Below are 18,012 nucleotides of genomic sequence, written 5' to 3'. Positions count from 1 at the left end.
ATAAGGTCACTGTAGCTCCAGTGTTAAACTACTGTGCATGACCAGACTTGAAGCTGGAGTTTCATTCATGTCTATCAAAGGTTGGTGTACAGTTATTGTATTACTTATTTGCTTTGTACACAAAATTATTTTAAAGGTGCACTATGTAACTTATCTGGGGGTCTGCTAGCTGGTTGATTCTGGAATGTTCCACAGTCAGTTCCACAGGCATTCAACTATCTACCTACTCATTAGATAATTAATAGATAATAATAATTAATGATTAAACCACTGATTGAAAAACAAGCAGTGAGCGGGGTCATCTCTACACAGAGTTTAATGCCACACTGCGGAACATTCCAGAGCAATAACATCTCCATAGAGACAAACAGATGGCGTATCATCCACCAAGAAAGTTACTTAGTGCACCTTTAACATGAAACTCTCTTCTTGGTGACAAACTTAATAGCTGTTTGTAAAGGTCAAGAGGGAATGCCATCTTCTATTGGCTCACCTCTTTTAGGAGTTGCTCTAAAGCTAAATGCATTTGCAGTAACAATCATTATTATTATTAACTATCCGCAACAGAATATCAGTAAGGAAAACATGTTATTTGCAAACAAACACAAAATGAGAAAATGAGAAAACAAGAGATCAAGAGAATGACATGTTATGTTATTTTAGGTGGCATAGTGTTATAGGGTGTTGCCATAACCTATAGGCTGTAACAACATGTTGAAACCAGTTTGGGCCTGAATTAAGGCACACAAGGACGTTGGCACATTACCAAAAATGCTGTGTGCCATTGAGTTATGACAGGTCCCACTCTTTACGAAAGAAGAGGAGGTATTGTCTTAACCTGAGCTGATACTGAGAAAGAATTACGCCCACATAAAACATCTCTGCTGCTGAACACACTTTTCCTGTTTTAGGGCCTTGAGGCACTTCGTACTTGGACCTGAAAGGATCCTGCTCCAAATGAAAAGTAGATAGTGCGTGTGACACTGTAAAAGTGTCAGGGGGATTTATAGAGGGGGCTTTGGCAAAAGCTCAGCAAATTCAGATGCTGCCTGTTGCACCAGAGACTTGTGCAAAGCATTAGTGGTCATAAGCATGGTTCAAACCCACATGAGGAACTGAAGAAGAGCCTGTACACAGCATAAACTATTGCATTAGTTCAGTTCCATAAACTATTCAACTGCCCTACCCTACAATCTCAAATATTTATTATGCTGTGATAAATTTGTCAACAAACTAAAGCAAATGCAGAATACAGTTTAAAGATCAGGTAGTTTGAAAAGCATAACTTTAAAGATACGCAAAATAAATAAGACTATTGAGTACAGTATATCTAAAATAATATTTTTAAAAGCCTAGAAATGTGCATTATTATTATTATTTTATTTTATTTTAACATTTTTTAAATGGTAGTGTTAGTTCCATTTCACAGTTGTTTCACACACATCTATCTATGAGGAATCTGCTATTATGACATCTTCTATTGGCTCATTATTTATTTCAGTTTGCAATCTGTATTATTTATTTCTGTTTGCATAGACTACATGTAGTACTTTTTATGTAGTACATTTAGTACGCTCATATTTGTGTGCAGATGCATATTACTGTGTGATGATACCATGGTCACACCTTAATGTCACACATATTTTTGGAGTTACTTAACTGAAGTTTCATCTAAAATGTATTTTTTTGTATTTTTGTAAAAAGACAAATGACAAAAAAATCTGAGATTCTGAGATCATTAAATATTCCAATGTATATTTCATGGAGTTTTTGACAAAAACCTTTACCACTGTGATCAGTATGTAAAGCCTGTGTGTGAGTGAGTGTTGTAAATTCATGCTAAACTTTCCATTCCAATGCAGTGCCACTCCCATCGAGTGAAAGTGTCAAACAAAAGACATAGGATTTAGCAGTAATACAAAAAAACTCCCATTTGACCTGTGAAACCACAAATTATTTTTGTAAATCATATAAAAGTAGTCTCTCGTGGTTGAATTAACTAATTTATGTTATTCAAATAATCAGCGTGAATAGACATATAAGGTGAATATAAATTTTGTGTTTTTGATGATAAACAAGGGCTGGGTTGATGAGGATTTGGCTGACCAAAAACTGCCGACATGTGTCTATAGAATGGTAAATTATAAATGGGCTGCATTGCATCACTATTCAAAATAATGGTTGCATTGCCACCTTATCTGTATTGTTATATCTAAAAACCCTCAATTGTTACTTGCAGCCCTAAAGAAAATGTTGTTTTATTTTATGCATCTAGAGCAAGGTTGCACGCTAAAATTATCACACGGAAACAAATGAATGCAGTCACATATAACAAATGTGTAGGACTGAGCTCACAACCACCAAGACAAAAACACACAAAGATATATTAGATTATTTTGTTTTTGCCATCAACATCAATACTCATTAAGTTAAATAGTGTTAATCTGTGCTATTATGCTGAATTTTGACAGTTGTGTAACCCCTGAGGGCATGTAATAAAAGTAGAAGACAAGCATCTGCTTGTTCTTGCTTTGGCTTGATGCAAATGTTGAAATGTTGTTCCAAGAAAAACGCAAGAACATTCCAGTAAATGTGAGTGTGCCATGTATCAACTACCACAAGCAGTTTTATGAATGGATCATTTTGATGTAATTACATTGAAGTTTTGTATAAAGGTCTTTATTCTGGGTAAATGCAGTTATTCAGTGAAACCGTGTCTCCGTGTGTTTAGAAATTGTGAACTGGAATGGAGCATGACTTTGATAAAAATAGAGAAGAAAATAGGGAAGAACAAGGATTTAGTCTAACTATATGGAAAATACAACATACCTAAGGCTTACAAAAGCAGGTGTGGCTGTATAGACATTTCTCTGTATAGAGGTGTCTCTGTGAGAGGTGTGTGTGTTTTGAATTGAATGATGGCTCAATAAAGTAATAAGCAGGTAAGGGTTTAGTGTTGAGCTGCAATTCATTAAAACATGACAGTAAAATGTAAAGTGCAAAAAGAGCTTTCTATACCTTTGTTTCTAATTGCAGTGAGAAATGATGGGTGGGACAGCCCAATATTGGTTGGTGCCTCTCCTCAAAAGTGGTTCTACAAGCTCCAGCCCACAGAGGAGGGAGGGTGCTTTGGAGAAGAGCAAGATATAAAGACGACAGAAGGTCCAGTCTGCATCAGTCAGCCTCTACTCTCTAAGACAGGCAGATCTCTGAGCAAACTTCAACAATGTCATCCTACGCCTTCTCCAAACAGTCTTTCAGCGGCAGCGGAGGTAGTACCAGGGCCGGCGGGCGCCAGTACTCCCACAGTGTCCATGGTGGGGGCAGTAGTCTGAGGATGTCCTCAGGCTCTCGCACCTTCACCTCTGGAGGTAGTGCTGGATTTGGCATGGGCAGTGCTGCTGCATTTGGCATGGGTGGGGGTGGTTTTGGAGACGAACTTTCAATCGGTGCCAATGAGAAACAGACCATGCAGAACCTGAACGACCGCCTGGCCAGCTACCTGGAGAAAGTACGCAAGCTAGAGGCTGCCAATGCTGATCTGGAGCTCAAGATCCGCCAGTTCTTAGAGGGTAAAGCCTCTCCTACAGCACGAGACTACTCTGCATTCTACGCTACCATCGCTGACTTGCAGGGAAAGGTATGTTCATTATCAGATAAATATTATTTTTTATGTTCTCTATGATCTTACAAAAACATCAATACTTAACAGATCCAGGATGCCACTCGTATTAACGGAGGCATCTATTTGTCCATTGATAACGCAAAGTTGGCTGCAGATGACTTCAGAACTAAGTAAGTATTATTAACCTTTGCTGAGTTTTTGTTTTGTTTCTATCATAGATAAACATTTAATTGTTTCTGTAATTTCCAAGATATGAGAACGAGCTCGCCATGCGCCAGTCAGTGGAGGCAGACATCGCAGGCCTGAAGAGGATGCTCGATGAACTGACCTTGGCTAGATCGGACCTTGAAATGCAGATTGAGGGTCTCAAGGAGGAGCTGATCTTCCTCAAGAAGAACCATGAAGAGGTGTGCACCGAAAACATCCTTTGTATCTTGAATTTAGATTAATCCTAGAAAAATATTTTTGTAAAATGGATTTTATTCTCTACAGGAAATGGCAGCCATGAGGAGTCAAGTGGGTGGACAAGTTAATGTGGAGGTGGACGCTAAGCCTCAGATGGACCTTGGAACCGCCATGGCTCAAATTCGTGAACAGTATGAGGCCGTAGCTGCCAAGAACCAGAGAGAACTTGAACAATGGTTCAATGCCAAAGTAAGACTTTAGCAGTGATACATGCCCACAATTGATTGTTCCTGTAAATTGTAAACACCCTGAATTTTATCAATTACAGACAGAAGAACTAAACAAAGAAGTAGCAACAAGTCAGGAAACCTTAGTAACATCCAAATCAGAAATCTCAGAACTTCGTCGCACACTTCAAGGCCTGGAGATTGAGCTTCAGTCACAACTGAGCATGGTAAAGTCACTGGTTGTGGTGGACAAGTAAGATGTATTCATGATTATGTCTTTAATATGATCTAATTTGATTCCTTCAGAAAGCAGCTCTTGAGGGAACCTTAGGAGAAACAGAGGGGAGGTATTCCATGAAGCTCCAAAGTATGCAGATGCAGGTGACAAATCTGGAAGCTCAGATCACCGGGCTGCGCGCAGACATAGAGCGACAGACCCAGGAGTACAACATGTTACTTGACATCAAGACCAGGCTTGAGATAGAAATCTCAGAGTACAGAAGGCTGCTGGATGGAGAGGCAAGGTGAGACTCAAGGGACTCACATGAAACATGAGCTTTAGACATAATCATAAACACTGAGCTAAATGTTTGTTTTTCCTTTAGCATCAGCAGCAGCAGCTCCACTACTACAAAGACCACCAGGGTTGTTGTGGTCACGGAGGAATCTAGGGATGGCAAAGTGACTACTACATAAACCTGAACTCAGTTCTAACTGCACATGCAAAAGAAAAATAAAGTTTTAGTGCTGACACATTACATTGTTTCTGGCTTTTTAATGTGCCTTGCTGTATAATAATGAACACATGTGTAAAACATGGCTGGCTCATTTGAAGACTGACTGTCAGCTGTGTACTGTGCCAATTGCAGTATTTTCCTATAAGATTAATTACACAAGAAATGGCCAAATCAAAAGCTGCAGGAACTGTTTAGAGGCCATGAAAATGTTCTACACCACCTTGGACGATCTGCCTCATATTCATGGTGTTATCAGCAGAAACGCTGATGCAATAATAGCTTACGTCTATAGATTCAATAGTGTGAATTTATCATGACGATGCCATGTCATAGAAAAGATTTGTTCGTCTCATAAAAGCAACATAACACATAAGTCGATGCGTCTGAACAAAAGTTTTAAGACATTTGTTTGGAGTGGTGGTCCAGTGTAAGACTCAGTGCGCTGGAGAGCAGAGATGAAGGAGTGGGATCAGTTCTGATCTGACATATTTCGAAAATGCACGTTCATGACAAGTAACCTAACCATAAAAGTATGTCTGTTATAGTGTGATAAACAGTTGTTGTATAAAGTCCTATATATCTAATGTGTTCCTCACCTTCCACGGTGGTTGGTCTCTCACATCCTCATGCAGATCGGGTCCTCTACCAGAGGCTTGGGAGCTTGAGAGTTCTGCGCAGTATCTTTGCTGTTCCTAGTCCTGTACCGCGCTTTTCTGGACTGAGATGTCAATTGTTTTTCCTGGTATCTGCTGTAGCCACTCTTCCAATTTGGGGGTTACAGCCCCGAGTGCTCACTCTATCTATCTATCTATCTATCTATCTATATATATACATATATATATATATATATATATATATATATATATATATATATATATATATATATATATATATATATATATATATATATATATATATATATATATATATATATACACACACACACACACACATATATATATATATATATATATATATACATACACACATACACACACACACACACACACATATATATATATGTACTGTATATTCTAAATAAGTAAGGAAAAAACTGTACAAAAATGATATGATATGATGATTGATTGACAGGACAGAAGGTTGTCTGTTACACTGTTACATAAGGGTGAGTTGTTGTACGGTATGGTATGACTGTAGTTCTGTATCTCTCACCGTTTCAGTGGAGCTGTAGGAGCCTGTTGGAGAACGAGCTCATCTGTCCCTCTATAGTCTGGTACAGTGGGTGAGAAGGAGTGCCCATGATGGAGAGCAGTTTGTCAAAGTCCTCCTGTCCCTCATAGTGACAAAGTCTCAAGATCACAATCGATCACGTGACCATCTTTACGGATCAGTTTGTCAATTGGCCCAATGTCTCTTTTGCTGGGGTTGCTCCCCCAGCAGACCACAGCGAAGTGCAGGGCGCTCGCCACCACAGACTGGTAAAATAGGGTGACCAAACGTCCGTTTTTCCCCGGACATGTCCGTATTTTGCATCCTGTCCTGGGCGTCCGGGTTTTTTTTTTTTTTTTTTTTAATAAAGTGATGCAAATGTCCGGGTTTTCAGTACCGTTCATTGGGGGCATTAAACTGAGCGTCTCTCTTAGTTCTCTGTGACTCAGAAGGAGCGAGACACAAACACAAACAGTCGGTCAGTCTGCAACATACCGAAGCACAAATGCGCATTTAACGATGACTTGGACAAGAAATTCTCCGTTTTCCGTCCCGGTCGGGACAAGTGTGAGTCCATGTGCACAGGTTGTGAGGTGAGAGGACAGTGTCCCTCGTTTATCGCGGGGGATACGTTCTAAAAATAACCCGCGATAGGTGAAATCCGCGAAGTAGTCTGCTTTATATTTTACAGTTATTCTATCTGTTTTAAGTCTGTAAAACCCCTCAGCACAAACTTCATACACTTTTCTCACACAGGACAGGTGCAACCCTTTTTACACCCTTCTTAAAACTTATTGCTGCTGTCGTCCTTTTGTTATTTTCCTCCTTCTTTTTGTAACGAACTGAAGATTCATTTATTCTGTAATGGAGCCCAACAGCGCAGAGTCCGATTAAATTGCTCAATTCCGATGGAAGTATTTTTTGAAGTTATTTGCCTAGTTATAACTGAATTGAATTCAACTTGTGGACTGTAATGGACTGACACACTGTGGGTGTTCGTGTGTATGTGAGAAGGGAGAACTGCTTTAACCTCTTGAGACCCTGCGTTCTCATACGAGGACATTACATTTGTGCCTCTTAGCACCATGATAGTCAATTTTTTAAAACTTTGACCTGTTAGCCACATTGAGGGACTGTAAGCGCCATCTTGTGGTGATATCCCAACATTACACCAATTTCAGTGGGGAAAAAAAATGGCAACAAAAATCTTCTACAGCACCTCCCGAAAGAAAAAAAACAAGGTAAAGCTTATATACACATTTTATGAATGAAACCAATATATTTATGTAGAATAATGTCTCTATTTTCACATGGCATTTGACACATTTTAGTAATCATAGCAGACTAGAGCATCAGTACATGTTATGTCCTCATTTGAGGACATTGGGACTATGTAATGTTGTTGATTGTACCATGTTGTTAGCTAAACTTGGGAATATGTAACTGAGTTTACAGTTGTAAATACACAGAAGTGTACTGTGTTCGCTTCTTTACTACCATAGCTGTTGATCATTTGCTGAAGAATGAGATCTATCTTACTGGTACAGTGATGAAGAACCGGGTCCCACAAGTGAAGAAGCTACTGGATGATAAAGCCCTGAAACACAAACGAAGAGATGCCTCCACTACAGTAACCAGGGAAGATGGGAAACTGTGTGGTCAAGTGGTATAACAATAAGCTACTTCTGATGCTCTCAATTCTTCATGCAGAGCAGCCAGAAGACACCTGCCAGCAGTGGTCCAAGAAGGACAAAAAATAAGTGGCAAGCAACGTGCGCGAGTACAACTCAAAGACTGGAGGAGTTGACATGTCAGATAGGATGATAAGGCGAATGAGTGTGCGAACGAAGAAGTGAACCATTCACATGCTGATGCACTTCATGGATCTTGTGCTTGTCATCAGCTGGCTGCTGTATCACAAGGATAACCAGGAAAATGGTACCCCAAGGCCCCCAAAGAAAGCTATCATGAAGTTAAACCAGCCAAAAAAACTCAGGTTGTTCCAGTGCTGCTTATCTTCCAGAGATGGTTGCCTTGAAAAACCTGAATTCATTGCTGGAAACCCAAACAGAATGCGGCAATAGGAGCGACGTAAACATCTTGTTAACATTGGTGGTGTCAGTCACACAATGGACGAGGTTGTTAATAATTGGCATTGATAATAATCTGATTCTGCATCATTTTAAGTAAAAAAACATCCAATATTACAGATTTTTACTGGGCTGGTGCCTTTATGTTTGTAATTTTTATAAATAATATGACACTTAACAGTAGGGTGGACATAATTTAAGGTGATCTCATATACAAAGCATTTCTCTATCAGTAATATTTTTTATATGGTTAGTAAAGACTGGGCTTTTTATTGTCTTTAAGCAGACAAAACATCTTATGTTAAAATATCCTAGTCTTTGCTTCTCTACAGCAAACAAGTCTGTTCATGGAGATTTGGGCTCAACAGACAATTTGAAGACAACAAACATGAATTTTCAGGATGTGGTTGCTACTTTCATGTAGTTTTAAAAAGCATGACAATATCAAGTAATCCAAAGTATTCAGATTACGTTACTCACTTTAAGTAATTTAATAGATTATGTTACAAACTACATTTTGTGGTCTGTAATCTGTAGGGGAATACATCTTAAAACTAACCTTCCCAACACTGGATATATATCTCGATATCTGTACAGGACAAAATAACCCCGTAAAACTGCAAACTGCAAACTGCAAAAACAAATCTGCCAAATTCCACAAGGTCTTTTTTAAATTTTTTATTAAAGTGTAAGAGATCGGCAGTTCATACAGGAACATTTAAGATTACAAAAAACCCTAATTACATAAATAATAATTTAACTGTAAAATAAAATAAATAATACATATTTCCTTCTTTTCATTCATAAATAAAACAACTCAACACAATGTCATCTTTGTATTAACTCTGTTATCCAAACCAGAACCATGAACTCCTTTAGCAGAAGAAACTCAGGATGTTCCTTAATTTAATAGATCCATGTTATTATCCAGCAGTAAGGAGCTCTGAGGTTTAATCCCACAATCCACTGCAGATCAAACCCAACGTTTCCAAACACTATTGTACAAGTTACACTGCAACAGATTATTCATTAAAATCTTCTGCATAAATTAACTTTACATGACTAAACTTTACAATATATAAAGCATAACGACTATAGAGCCACATCAGCCCGTTTGAGATTATAATGTTTGCTTGTTTACATTTTACAGAAACGAAACTTAAAAGCGCATGGCTAATTTGCATAAACAGTGCACCTTTGCCGCCCATGTGGTTCAACTTCTTTTGGACTAAAGGACAAGACTCGGTGGAATATGAGGATGTGCTGCTGATGGTCTTGTCTGTAAATGCTGGAAAGGTTTCGTGGCGCTAGAAGCTTTTCACTGGCACCATCTTTCGGCGTTCACGTTGGTAGTGAGGAGTGAAGGAGACACGAGCAAACAAAATGAGGGAGGCGGGGGCACGCGGGCGACGACAGAGAAGGCAAACAAGGGAAGCAGCGAAATCCAAATTATATCGATATATACGATATGTCAGAATTCATATCGAGTTTAAAAAATATCTCGATATATTTAAAATATCGAGATATCGCCCACCCCTACTACAACTTTTTCTTTGAAGATTAAAATTTATTCTTAGTTGGGAGGGAATTTGTGAAATATCATAAGGATTATGCACTTCTTGAAAAGTTTTAGATTTTTGGCAGGGTGTTAGGTTTGGGCCTAAGGTTTTTAAAAATCCATGGATACAAGTTGGGGTGTGCCCCCTAGTGGCCTGTATACATAAAATCCAAAATGGCCCCCGCCGAAAAGAGAAAAAGTTGTATTCCATCTTCCTTTTGTCTTAAATTGTTGTGTAATGACATTTTTTTCTACTTGACTTGATAGAAGGAATGTGATTTCAATATTACCTTCCTATTTTAAGGCAATTTACTTGTCAAATTTATTGTAAGGGTCACTTTTTGCTTGAAAAACAGTCCATATCTCTGAAATGAAACAACATACTATATAAAGATCATTCAGGCCTTTAAACCCATATGTACATTCTTAAAGAATAATACTGAAAATGTTACCATCATTGTAATGTGAAAAATATTGTTATGCAAAAATCTTTACCAGAAACCGGCTATTTCTGAAATCAAGTCAAATAAGGTGCAGAAATTGTTTCCTGATTCTATGAGATGCTCCAGAATGTGTTTGACCAATTTACTCAAGCTTTGCCATCGGATTCAGATGGTTTTACGAGGATGTGGTAGAGCAGCCGTTTTCAATAGGTGAGGCCCGCCTCCCCTGGGAGGCACCAAAGAGCCACTGGGAAGGCGCTACACACGCAGATTAACCAGGACTGAACCAGGAGGACTAAACAAGAACTGAACTAGGACTGAGTGTCGGGATAGGGCTGAAGGTGCGCCCGCATAGACCGTTGGGTGACCGCAGGCAAAAGGACCGTCACAGACCTCCACCTCCATGGCTGTCGCCTGATCACACTTTGTGGACACCCTGCTCCACGGGCTCGGGGTTCTCCCTCTCTGTCTCTCTCTCAAGTCCAAGATTAGTCCTGGTTTAGTCCTGGTGTCATACTGATGTTCATTGATGTTAAAAGTAGCCTCAGTTAAGCTGCATGAAGTTGGGAATGATTTGCTGTTGATAAAGTCGTTTATGAATGCACTTAAAATATATATAGATGATAATACAATATTAAAAAAATTAGGGCCGGGCACGTTAACACGTAAATTTTGCGTTAACTTATTAATTCTTTATCACCGACAATTATTTTAATGCCGTTAACGCAGTTTTTATTTATTTTTTTTTTTGTAAATGTCTGTTACTCACTGGCTTTTATTTTGAAAAACTCCACCACAAGCGTTTCTTTAAGTTTGATGTCTTTTCTTTACACTTTTTTACACTTTTTTCTGACCATGTGAGATACAATGTGTCTGAGCCTCCGCGGGTTTGGCTGGGTTGGCTCTGCCCTGCCGTACGAGCCGTGGGATCTGAGCTTCCGTGGGCTCTTTCTCTTTCTTCTCCTTCCAGGCGCCCCTGAGGCGTCCAAATAGAGTTGTCCCGTGCGTTTTTTGTCACTACGGTCTTGCTTATATTATGCTGTTACAGGGTATTCGAGAAGGCCCTGTAGATTTTGTGATAGGATTCCACCCATAACTCAATGAAATATGATTGGCTAAGACCACTGTCAATCTCAAACTTTGTTTCTTCACTGATTTACCCAGATACCATTAGAAGAAAAATTGTGATTGGTCCATTTCCATTCCATTATATTAACCCTTTGTTTCCCAAGAAATATCAGTCCAAGTTTATAACAATGGCCTAGAAATTATTTTTAGTAGTAGTGTTTATTACTCACTAAATAAAAAATATTGAAAAAGTAGTAGTAGATCCAGCCCTCCAAGACCTTTAATCTGGCCCTCGGCAGATTTTCTACTAAAATATTTTAATTATATTTTCTATAAAAATATTAGTAATTTTCTGTGGTGCTTAGCATAGCAGCGTCTCCAACACCTCTGTGTGTGGACGCTTCCCACCAGAGCAGCAAAAATGAAGACTTGCCTCTTTCCAAACGCTCTTAAAGGACGATCGTTTTGACTGTTGACCGTGACACCTTCCACAGCAAAATGTCAAAAATGAGAAAAGTGGAGCCGAGTGCAGGATTTTCCAAGAAAAACTGACTTATTCTAATTTGCATACAAGTTCATGTTAAAACATTGTGTTGAAATGGCATTTTTCTTAAAGTTTCAAGTTGTTCATAATATCATAATATTTTGTAAAAGAAAGTTAATCAATTAAAAAAGATTTCTGTAATAGATTTGTGTTTCTCTGCACAAATATTTGAACTTATTGCTTTTTTGGGGTATATATGCCATGAGTTTTCTGATCTGGCCCCTTTGGGAACAACGTAGGTTGGGTACGGCCCCCGGACCAAAATGAGTTTGATACCTCTGCTCTAAGGGTTCCCCTCTGAAAGAAATGCTGTTTGCACAACAAATGTATGGCTCTTTCATTTACATTTCCAATAAAAGTGCGCTATATGCTACTTTTTAATTCATTAATTGGTTTTGCGTATAATATGCGATTAATTGCACTCAAACTCATGCGATTAATGCAATTCATATTTTTTATTTTTGCCCTGCCCTAAAAATATATATATATATATTATCAGCTGTTATTGAAACTCATCAGGAACAGAAAAGATGCATTTACTTCAAAGGCCTGCGTGAGGGGAGAGCAGGTGGATGGGACTTTGGGCAAGGGGGAGGGGGCGGCTGTCTTTACCTACTCTAAGGGGAGGCTCACATTCACCCAATTTGAAAACCCCTGTTGTAGAGTCCATTGCAAAATGTAATGGTACTAGGTCACCAAATTTTGCTGCGACGAAGAACCAGGGTCACCAAATTCCTCCAGGGCGCTTCTCCTTTGCTTAGCAGGAGAGGAGGGCTTAAGAGTGGGTGCATGTGTTTGCATTGGGTCTTGTGTGGTGGCCCCAGCCAGACCTGCCTGAAGCAGAGTACCAGGAAGGCTCCAGGAGCAAAGCCTGACCAGTTTGACCCAGGGAAGGCTCCCTGTCTTTGTGTAGGAGTGCCCCCTGGAGCATCTCTGGTGCTCTGGCTTCAGCCCTGCCAAGTCTGATTGTGAGTGATTCAAGTCACCCCGTACCGCATCCTGCTCAGCCTGACTAGTCTAACCCCAGGAAAGCTCACTGTCCCTGGGTAGAGAACCATGACTCTCCAGCTCCACAGCCAGATTACCAGGGAGTTCCAGACGACCAGTCTGACTAGTTTGACCCAGGAAAGGCTCCTTGTCCCTGGGAGTAGCACCAGGAGTCACCTCTGGAGCATCCCTGGTGCTCTGGCTCCAGCCCTTCCAGTCTGATTGTGAGTGATGCAAGTCACCCCATACAGAATTTGTTCAGCCTCCTGCCCTCCGGGAGGAAATACAGGAGCCTCACCAGACTCACTAACACCTTCATCCACCAGGCTGTTAGGATACTGAACTCTCTTTAATTATTATTATTATTGTTAATATTATTATTATTTAGAAGAGGAACACTATTTAAATTCTTCATATGTTTCATATGAAAATTAACAATAAACAATTTGAATTGAATTGACTAGTCTAACCTAGGGAAAGCCCACTGTCCCTGGGTAGAGGACCAGGAGTCTCCCCCCACCAGAAAGTTAGGGTTAACCCACAGGATCCAGAGTACCAGAGACGCTCCAGGGGCCCAGCCTGACTAATCTGATCCAGGGAAGGCGCATATGATTCTGGTTGTAACACATGGAATGCTCTGGCACCATGGGTCAGGACAATGGTCCTTTGGCTCATCACATGTGATCTTTGACACTATAATTAAACCTTAAACACAGGTATTTAGCAGACATTTTCATCCAAAGTGAATTGGACTCAGCAGAGGGACTGATGTAATGCAAACCACTGCTCCAACATGCCCACATAGTGACCTGTCCAATCAACAAAGAAAAGCACCTTGGAGGTAAAACTATGGGTCTAGGGCCCTGAGTAATATATAAATGTGACTTTTTCAGAGATATAGACAGTTTATTTTAGTTAAATATGACTTTAATAGTTAATAGATTTAACATAAAAGAAAAATATATCAATTGAATGCCTTGTATCAAACTAAGTAAAAAAAAAAAACAAAAAAAACATTATACAACAATTTAAGACAAAGGGAAGTTGGAATACAACTTTTTTTTTTTTTTTTTTTTTTTTTTAACTTTAGGCCCATACCTAACACCCTGCCAAAAATTAAAAACTTTTCCAGAAGTGCATGATTTTCATGAATTCCCCCCTGGCTATCTAGTGTTAAGTGTTTTGTGGAAAGGTAAGATTTGGCATTATTTGCACTGTTGTTGTTTTGTTTAGTTTAGGGCTTTAAATAAACACCCAATTGCATTTGATGTATACATTTTAATGTTTACATTTTAAAATAAACTGTTGTATACTTTTTTAACCAATGGTGTATATTTGTGTCTTACAGTTAGATCAACCCATTGTCCTCACATGAGGACATTGATTTTTAGAGAACTACTTATTGTGTAAAGCTTTACACTAACTGGGACCTTCTGGTCCCAAAAACTAAAGGACGTTTCTTAATGTTATGACACACCCACTGTCCTCATAAGAGGACATATTTTTTTTACAAAAACTACTAACTAAAAACAAAGTATAGTTATTATACTTATTAGGTCCTACTTATGCAAAATAGCAAGGAGAAATAAAAATGCACACCAGACAAAAGCTTGGGTTTAAGAAGTGAGAACTGCACGAAGAATGTTTCAAATGAATTGCCCCCTGGGATCGATGAAGTCATCTGAATCTAAATCCATACCCACCAGCACGCCCTTCAGTGCTGGAAATAACATTTATAATGCACATTTTTTTAAACAGAGTGAGTTAAAGACAAATTGCTGAACACTATTTAAATATTGTAAGACAGAATCTTTAGTCAAAATGTCATCACCAACTCACAACTTTATCCATATAATCTAGTAGGCCAAACTTTTTGTCCTTTCATTTACCAAACCGAATAAAATACTAATATAACATAAGTTATAATATATTCAGATGAAAAATAAGATAAAGGACAGAGATATAGTCAGCACTCAACTTTATTTCATATTTGCATGTGCTGCTAATACTGGATTCAGGTTCAAGTGGCAGACTTTGACACCACTTCCCCGTTCACAGTTTCCTCCGTAAACACAAGGATCTTTGTCTTTGAAGATGAAGAAGAGCCACCACTGGAAAGGGAAACAGAGACATGTGATGGTTTTAGATGAACTATTAGGCTCAAATTTCCTCTGATGTCTGCGAGTCTCACCTTCCCTCTCCATCCAGCAGCCTTCTATACTCTGAGATTTCCATCTCCAGCCTGGTCTTGATGTCGAGCAGCATGTTGTACTCCTGGGTCTGTCGCTCTATGTCTGCACGCAGCCCGGTGATCTGAGCTTCCAGATTTGTGACCCGCATCTGCAAACCTTGGAGCTGCATGGCATACCTCGCCTCTGTTTCTGCTAAGCTTCCCTCAAGAGCCGCTTTCTAAACAGGCAGACACAAAAAATATAACAGTAAAATATAAAATACTTGTCAGTTTCCCATATGTAATGCTACTTACCATGCTGAGTTGTGACTGAAGCTCAATTTGTAGGCCTTGAAGTGTGTTTCGGAGTTCATTTATTTCAGTTTTTGAACTTTGTATGCTTGCTTCGGCGGTTGCTACTTCTTGTTTCAGTGGTTCTGTCTGTGTAAAAGAAATATATTGTGATATTTGAAACAAAAAGCACCAATTTAACAAATGGGTTCAAATCATTAACCCAGTCTAAAATCTTACTTTACTGTTGAACCAAGTTTCTAGTTCTTTCTTATTCTTGGCAGCTACAGCCTCATATTGTTCACGCATTACTTCCATGGCAGCCTGAAGGTCCATCTGAGGCTTAGATTCCACCTCCACGTTAACCTGTCCACCCACTTGATTCCTCATTGCTGCCATTTCCTGTAGAGAGAGAAATACGGGAAGATTAAAAGATGAGTCAGTGCTACACCCCCTAAACTATCTTATTTTGTCAAAAACAGTTTAACACTGACAAAAAAAGTCAAAAACAAAAAAAAAAGCATTTTTATTTAACTTTTAAATTTGCCACATATTTATTAAAAAGTTGTCCACATTTATTGAACACAAAGGATATTTTCTCCACACACCTCCTCATGGTTCTTCTTGAGGAAGATCAGCTCCTCCTTGAGACCCTCAATCTGCATTTCCAGGTCGGATCTGGCCAAGGTCAGTTCATCGAGCATCCTCTTCAGGCCTGCGATGTCTGCCTCCACTGACTGGCGCATGGCGAGCTCGTTCTCATATCTGGAACATTAATTCATTAGTCCTACAGTTTAATGCTGAGAAACTAGTTAAGGTTACTTACTTTGTTCTGAAATCATCTGCTGCCAGTTTTGCATTGTCAATTGCCAAGTAGATGCCAGCGTTGACACTTGTGGCATCCTGGATCTGTGTGAATAAAAACAAATAAAAATAATAATCTTAAAACTAAAAATGCACAGAATGACACTATTGATATTACCTACCTTTCCCTGCAATTCAGCGATGGTAGCAAAGAATGGTGAGTAGTCTCGTGCAGTCGGAGATGTTTTACCCTCCAAGAACTGGCGGATCTTGAGCTCTAGATCAGCATTGGCAACCTCTAGCTTGCGCACTTTATCCAGGTAGGTGGCCAGACGGTCGTTCAGGTTCTGCATGGTCAGTTTTTCATTGGCACTGATTGAAAGCTCGTCGCCGCCACCAAACCCACCGCCGAAACCACCGGCGAACCCACCGCCAGCTCCACCAGCAAAACCTCCACCACCACCTGAGCTAAATCCAGAACCCCCACCCATGCCATATCCAGCACCACCTCCAGAGCTGAAGGTGTGAGTGGTTGTGGACATTCTCAGGCCACCACCCCCTGCCCCATGGACACTGTGGGCGTACGGGCGCCCGCCGATCCTTCCACTGCCCCCGCCGCTGTAAGACTGTTTGGAGAAGGAGTAGGTTGCCATTGTTGAAGGCTGCTCAGAGATCTGCCTGTCTTGGAGAGTCACTGATGACTGGTACAATGTGTTCTCTGCTGTTTTTATATCCTATGCACCTGAAAAGATCCCCACCCACCCTCCCCCCAGGCCTCTGTCCCAGCATCACTTCTCACAGTCATCAAAAATTTGATGCCAAAGAATGTGCCAAGATTTTCTCAACTGCCCGCAGCAAAACACTAAAACCCCAACTGAGGATACGCCTTTTCAACACCAAATTACAACAGACTATTTGATTACCTTTCTGTACAGGCCATATGTTCAAGCTACACCTTTTGTTATCTTAATACATGTGAAATGATTATGACCCTTGGTTGACCTTTCATATAGCCCCCTTTTCTGTTTTAGATACTGTTCTTGTGCACAGGATTAATGGAATGCTTTGTTCTGGCAATCCAATCCATATCAAGCCAGAACAAGAACATGCATTTATTTGATTGCTTCTTTCCAACAGACATCAAAGAGTGTATGACATTCAAAAGGTTGCTTTTACCTTTTCTGTTTGTATGTTTTTTAGTTTATTGGCTGCTCACACACAGTTATTCTTGACCAAAACCTCGAAGGTACATTGTAACTTTCCTGGTAGGGGGTTCGTCAAATGCTTTTCTCCATGGAGACGTTAATGCTTTGTCTGTAATGCTTCACAATATGGTATTAAGCCTTTCTATCGACCCGCCCCAACACACACGCACAGACACTCATGCACATACTAACATGCTAAAATACATAGAAACTACACCTAGTAAAATGTAAGGCTGAATACAGGTGAACCAGTTGAGAAAGCACCATCAGAGGAGCCGTCTACACCAGCAGCTGCAGCTGACCACCGCTCCTGGTACAGAGGAAACAGTGGAAATCCAAAAAAATCATAAAGGAATATGAGTTAAAGGGACAACCCGGAATTTTGGACATAGGGCCTCATTTCCTAGTTAGCCAGAGTGTGGGAGGCGTGTGGAGATACTTTTGTAAATATTCCATCCAGTCCTTGTATTTGCAGAGGTTATTGTTGCTAGGCTAGCGCATGTCAATGGCCATAGTTAGCCTGCCACTAAAAACAGTCTTATCCACTCCACAAAGCACCTGAAGAAAATCTATTATTAAGCCAGACTGTTGATGTAAATGTCTGTTTTGATAGAATAATGTTTGAAATAAAACTAACCTTGGATCGCATGAATCGTCGCATGTTGTGGGACTATTTTCTCACAAGCAG

General features: G+C 39.8%; 2 protein-coding genes across 2 annotated transcripts; one reads left to right on the top strand and one right to left on the bottom strand.

Moving 5' to 3' along the window:
• The first annotated feature begins 3,169 nt into the window (after positions 1 to 3,169).
• On the top strand, positions 3,170 to 5,015 carry LOC110175762 (keratin, type I cytoskeletal 13-like). Its single transcript, XM_020941976.2, has 7 exons — positions 3,170 to 3,640; positions 3,713 to 3,795; positions 3,876 to 4,032; positions 4,118 to 4,279; positions 4,359 to 4,484; positions 4,564 to 4,781; positions 4,863 to 5,015. Exons 1-7 carry the CDS (start codon positions 3,227 to 3,229, stop codon positions 4,951 to 4,953), a joined length of 1,251 nt encoding a protein of 416 aa, XP_020797635.1. The 5' UTR covers positions 3,170 to 3,226; the 3' UTR covers positions 4,954 to 5,015.
• Positions 5,016 to 14,815: 9,800 nt separating this feature from the next.
• On the bottom strand, positions 14,816 to 16,801 carry LOC110175723 (keratin, type I cytoskeletal 13-like). The gene is made up of 7 exons (XM_055158562.1): positions 16,302 to 16,801; positions 16,142 to 16,224; positions 15,924 to 16,080; positions 15,556 to 15,717; positions 15,340 to 15,465; positions 15,046 to 15,263; positions 14,816 to 14,965 (listed from the first exon to the last, which is right to left on the bottom strand). The coding sequence occupies exons 1-7, from the start codon at positions 16,770 to 16,772 to the stop codon at positions 14,875 to 14,877; spliced, it is 1,308 nt and encodes a 435-aa protein (XP_055014537.1). The 5' UTR covers positions 16,773 to 16,801; the 3' UTR covers positions 14,816 to 14,874.
• Between the last annotated feature and the right edge of the window lie 1,211 nt (positions 16,802 to 18,012).

Source organism: Boleophthalmus pectinirostris, unplaced genomic scaffold, assembly GCF_026225935.1.
Source record: "Boleophthalmus pectinirostris isolate CB_2022bp ecotype Guang Dong unplaced genomic scaffold, ASM2622593v1 HiC_scaffold_22, whole genome shotgun sequence".
Taxonomy (NCBI): domain Eukaryota; kingdom Metazoa; phylum Chordata; class Actinopteri; order Gobiiformes; family Gobiidae; genus Boleophthalmus; species Boleophthalmus pectinirostris.
The sequence above is the reverse complement of the archived record's forward strand: the minus strand, read 5'-3'. Positions and strand labels throughout refer to the sequence as shown.

What these genes read in the sequence shown, in the direction of transcription:
- LOC110175723 (XM_055158562.1), bottom strand. Translation starts at nt 16,772, where the DNA reads ATGGCAACCTACTCCTTCTCCAAACAGTCTTACAGCGGCGGGGGCAGT. An exon ending in TCAAGAAGAACCATGAGGAG is followed by an intron (nt 15,718 to 15,923) that starts GTGTGTGGAGAA and finishes CTCTCTCTACAG; the next exon opens with GAAATGGCAGCAATGAGGAA. An exon ending in AAACTTGGTTCAACAGTAAA is followed by an intron (nt 15,466 to 15,555) that starts GTAAGATTTTAG and finishes TCTTTTACACAG; the next exon opens with ACAGAACCACTGAAACAAGA.
- LOC110175762 (XM_020941976.2), top strand. Translation starts at nt 3,227, where the DNA reads ATGTCATCCTACGCCTTCTCCAAACAGTCTTTCAGCGGCAGCGGAGGT. An exon ending in AACAATGGTTCAATGCCAAA is followed by an intron (nt 4,280 to 4,358) that starts GTAAGACTTTAG and finishes TATCAATTACAG; the next exon opens with ACAGAAGAACTAAACAAAGA. An exon ending in TTCAGTCACAACTGAGCATG is followed by an intron (nt 4,485 to 4,563) that starts GTAAAGTCACTG and finishes TGATTCCTTCAG; the next exon opens with AAAGCAGCTCTTGAGGGAAC.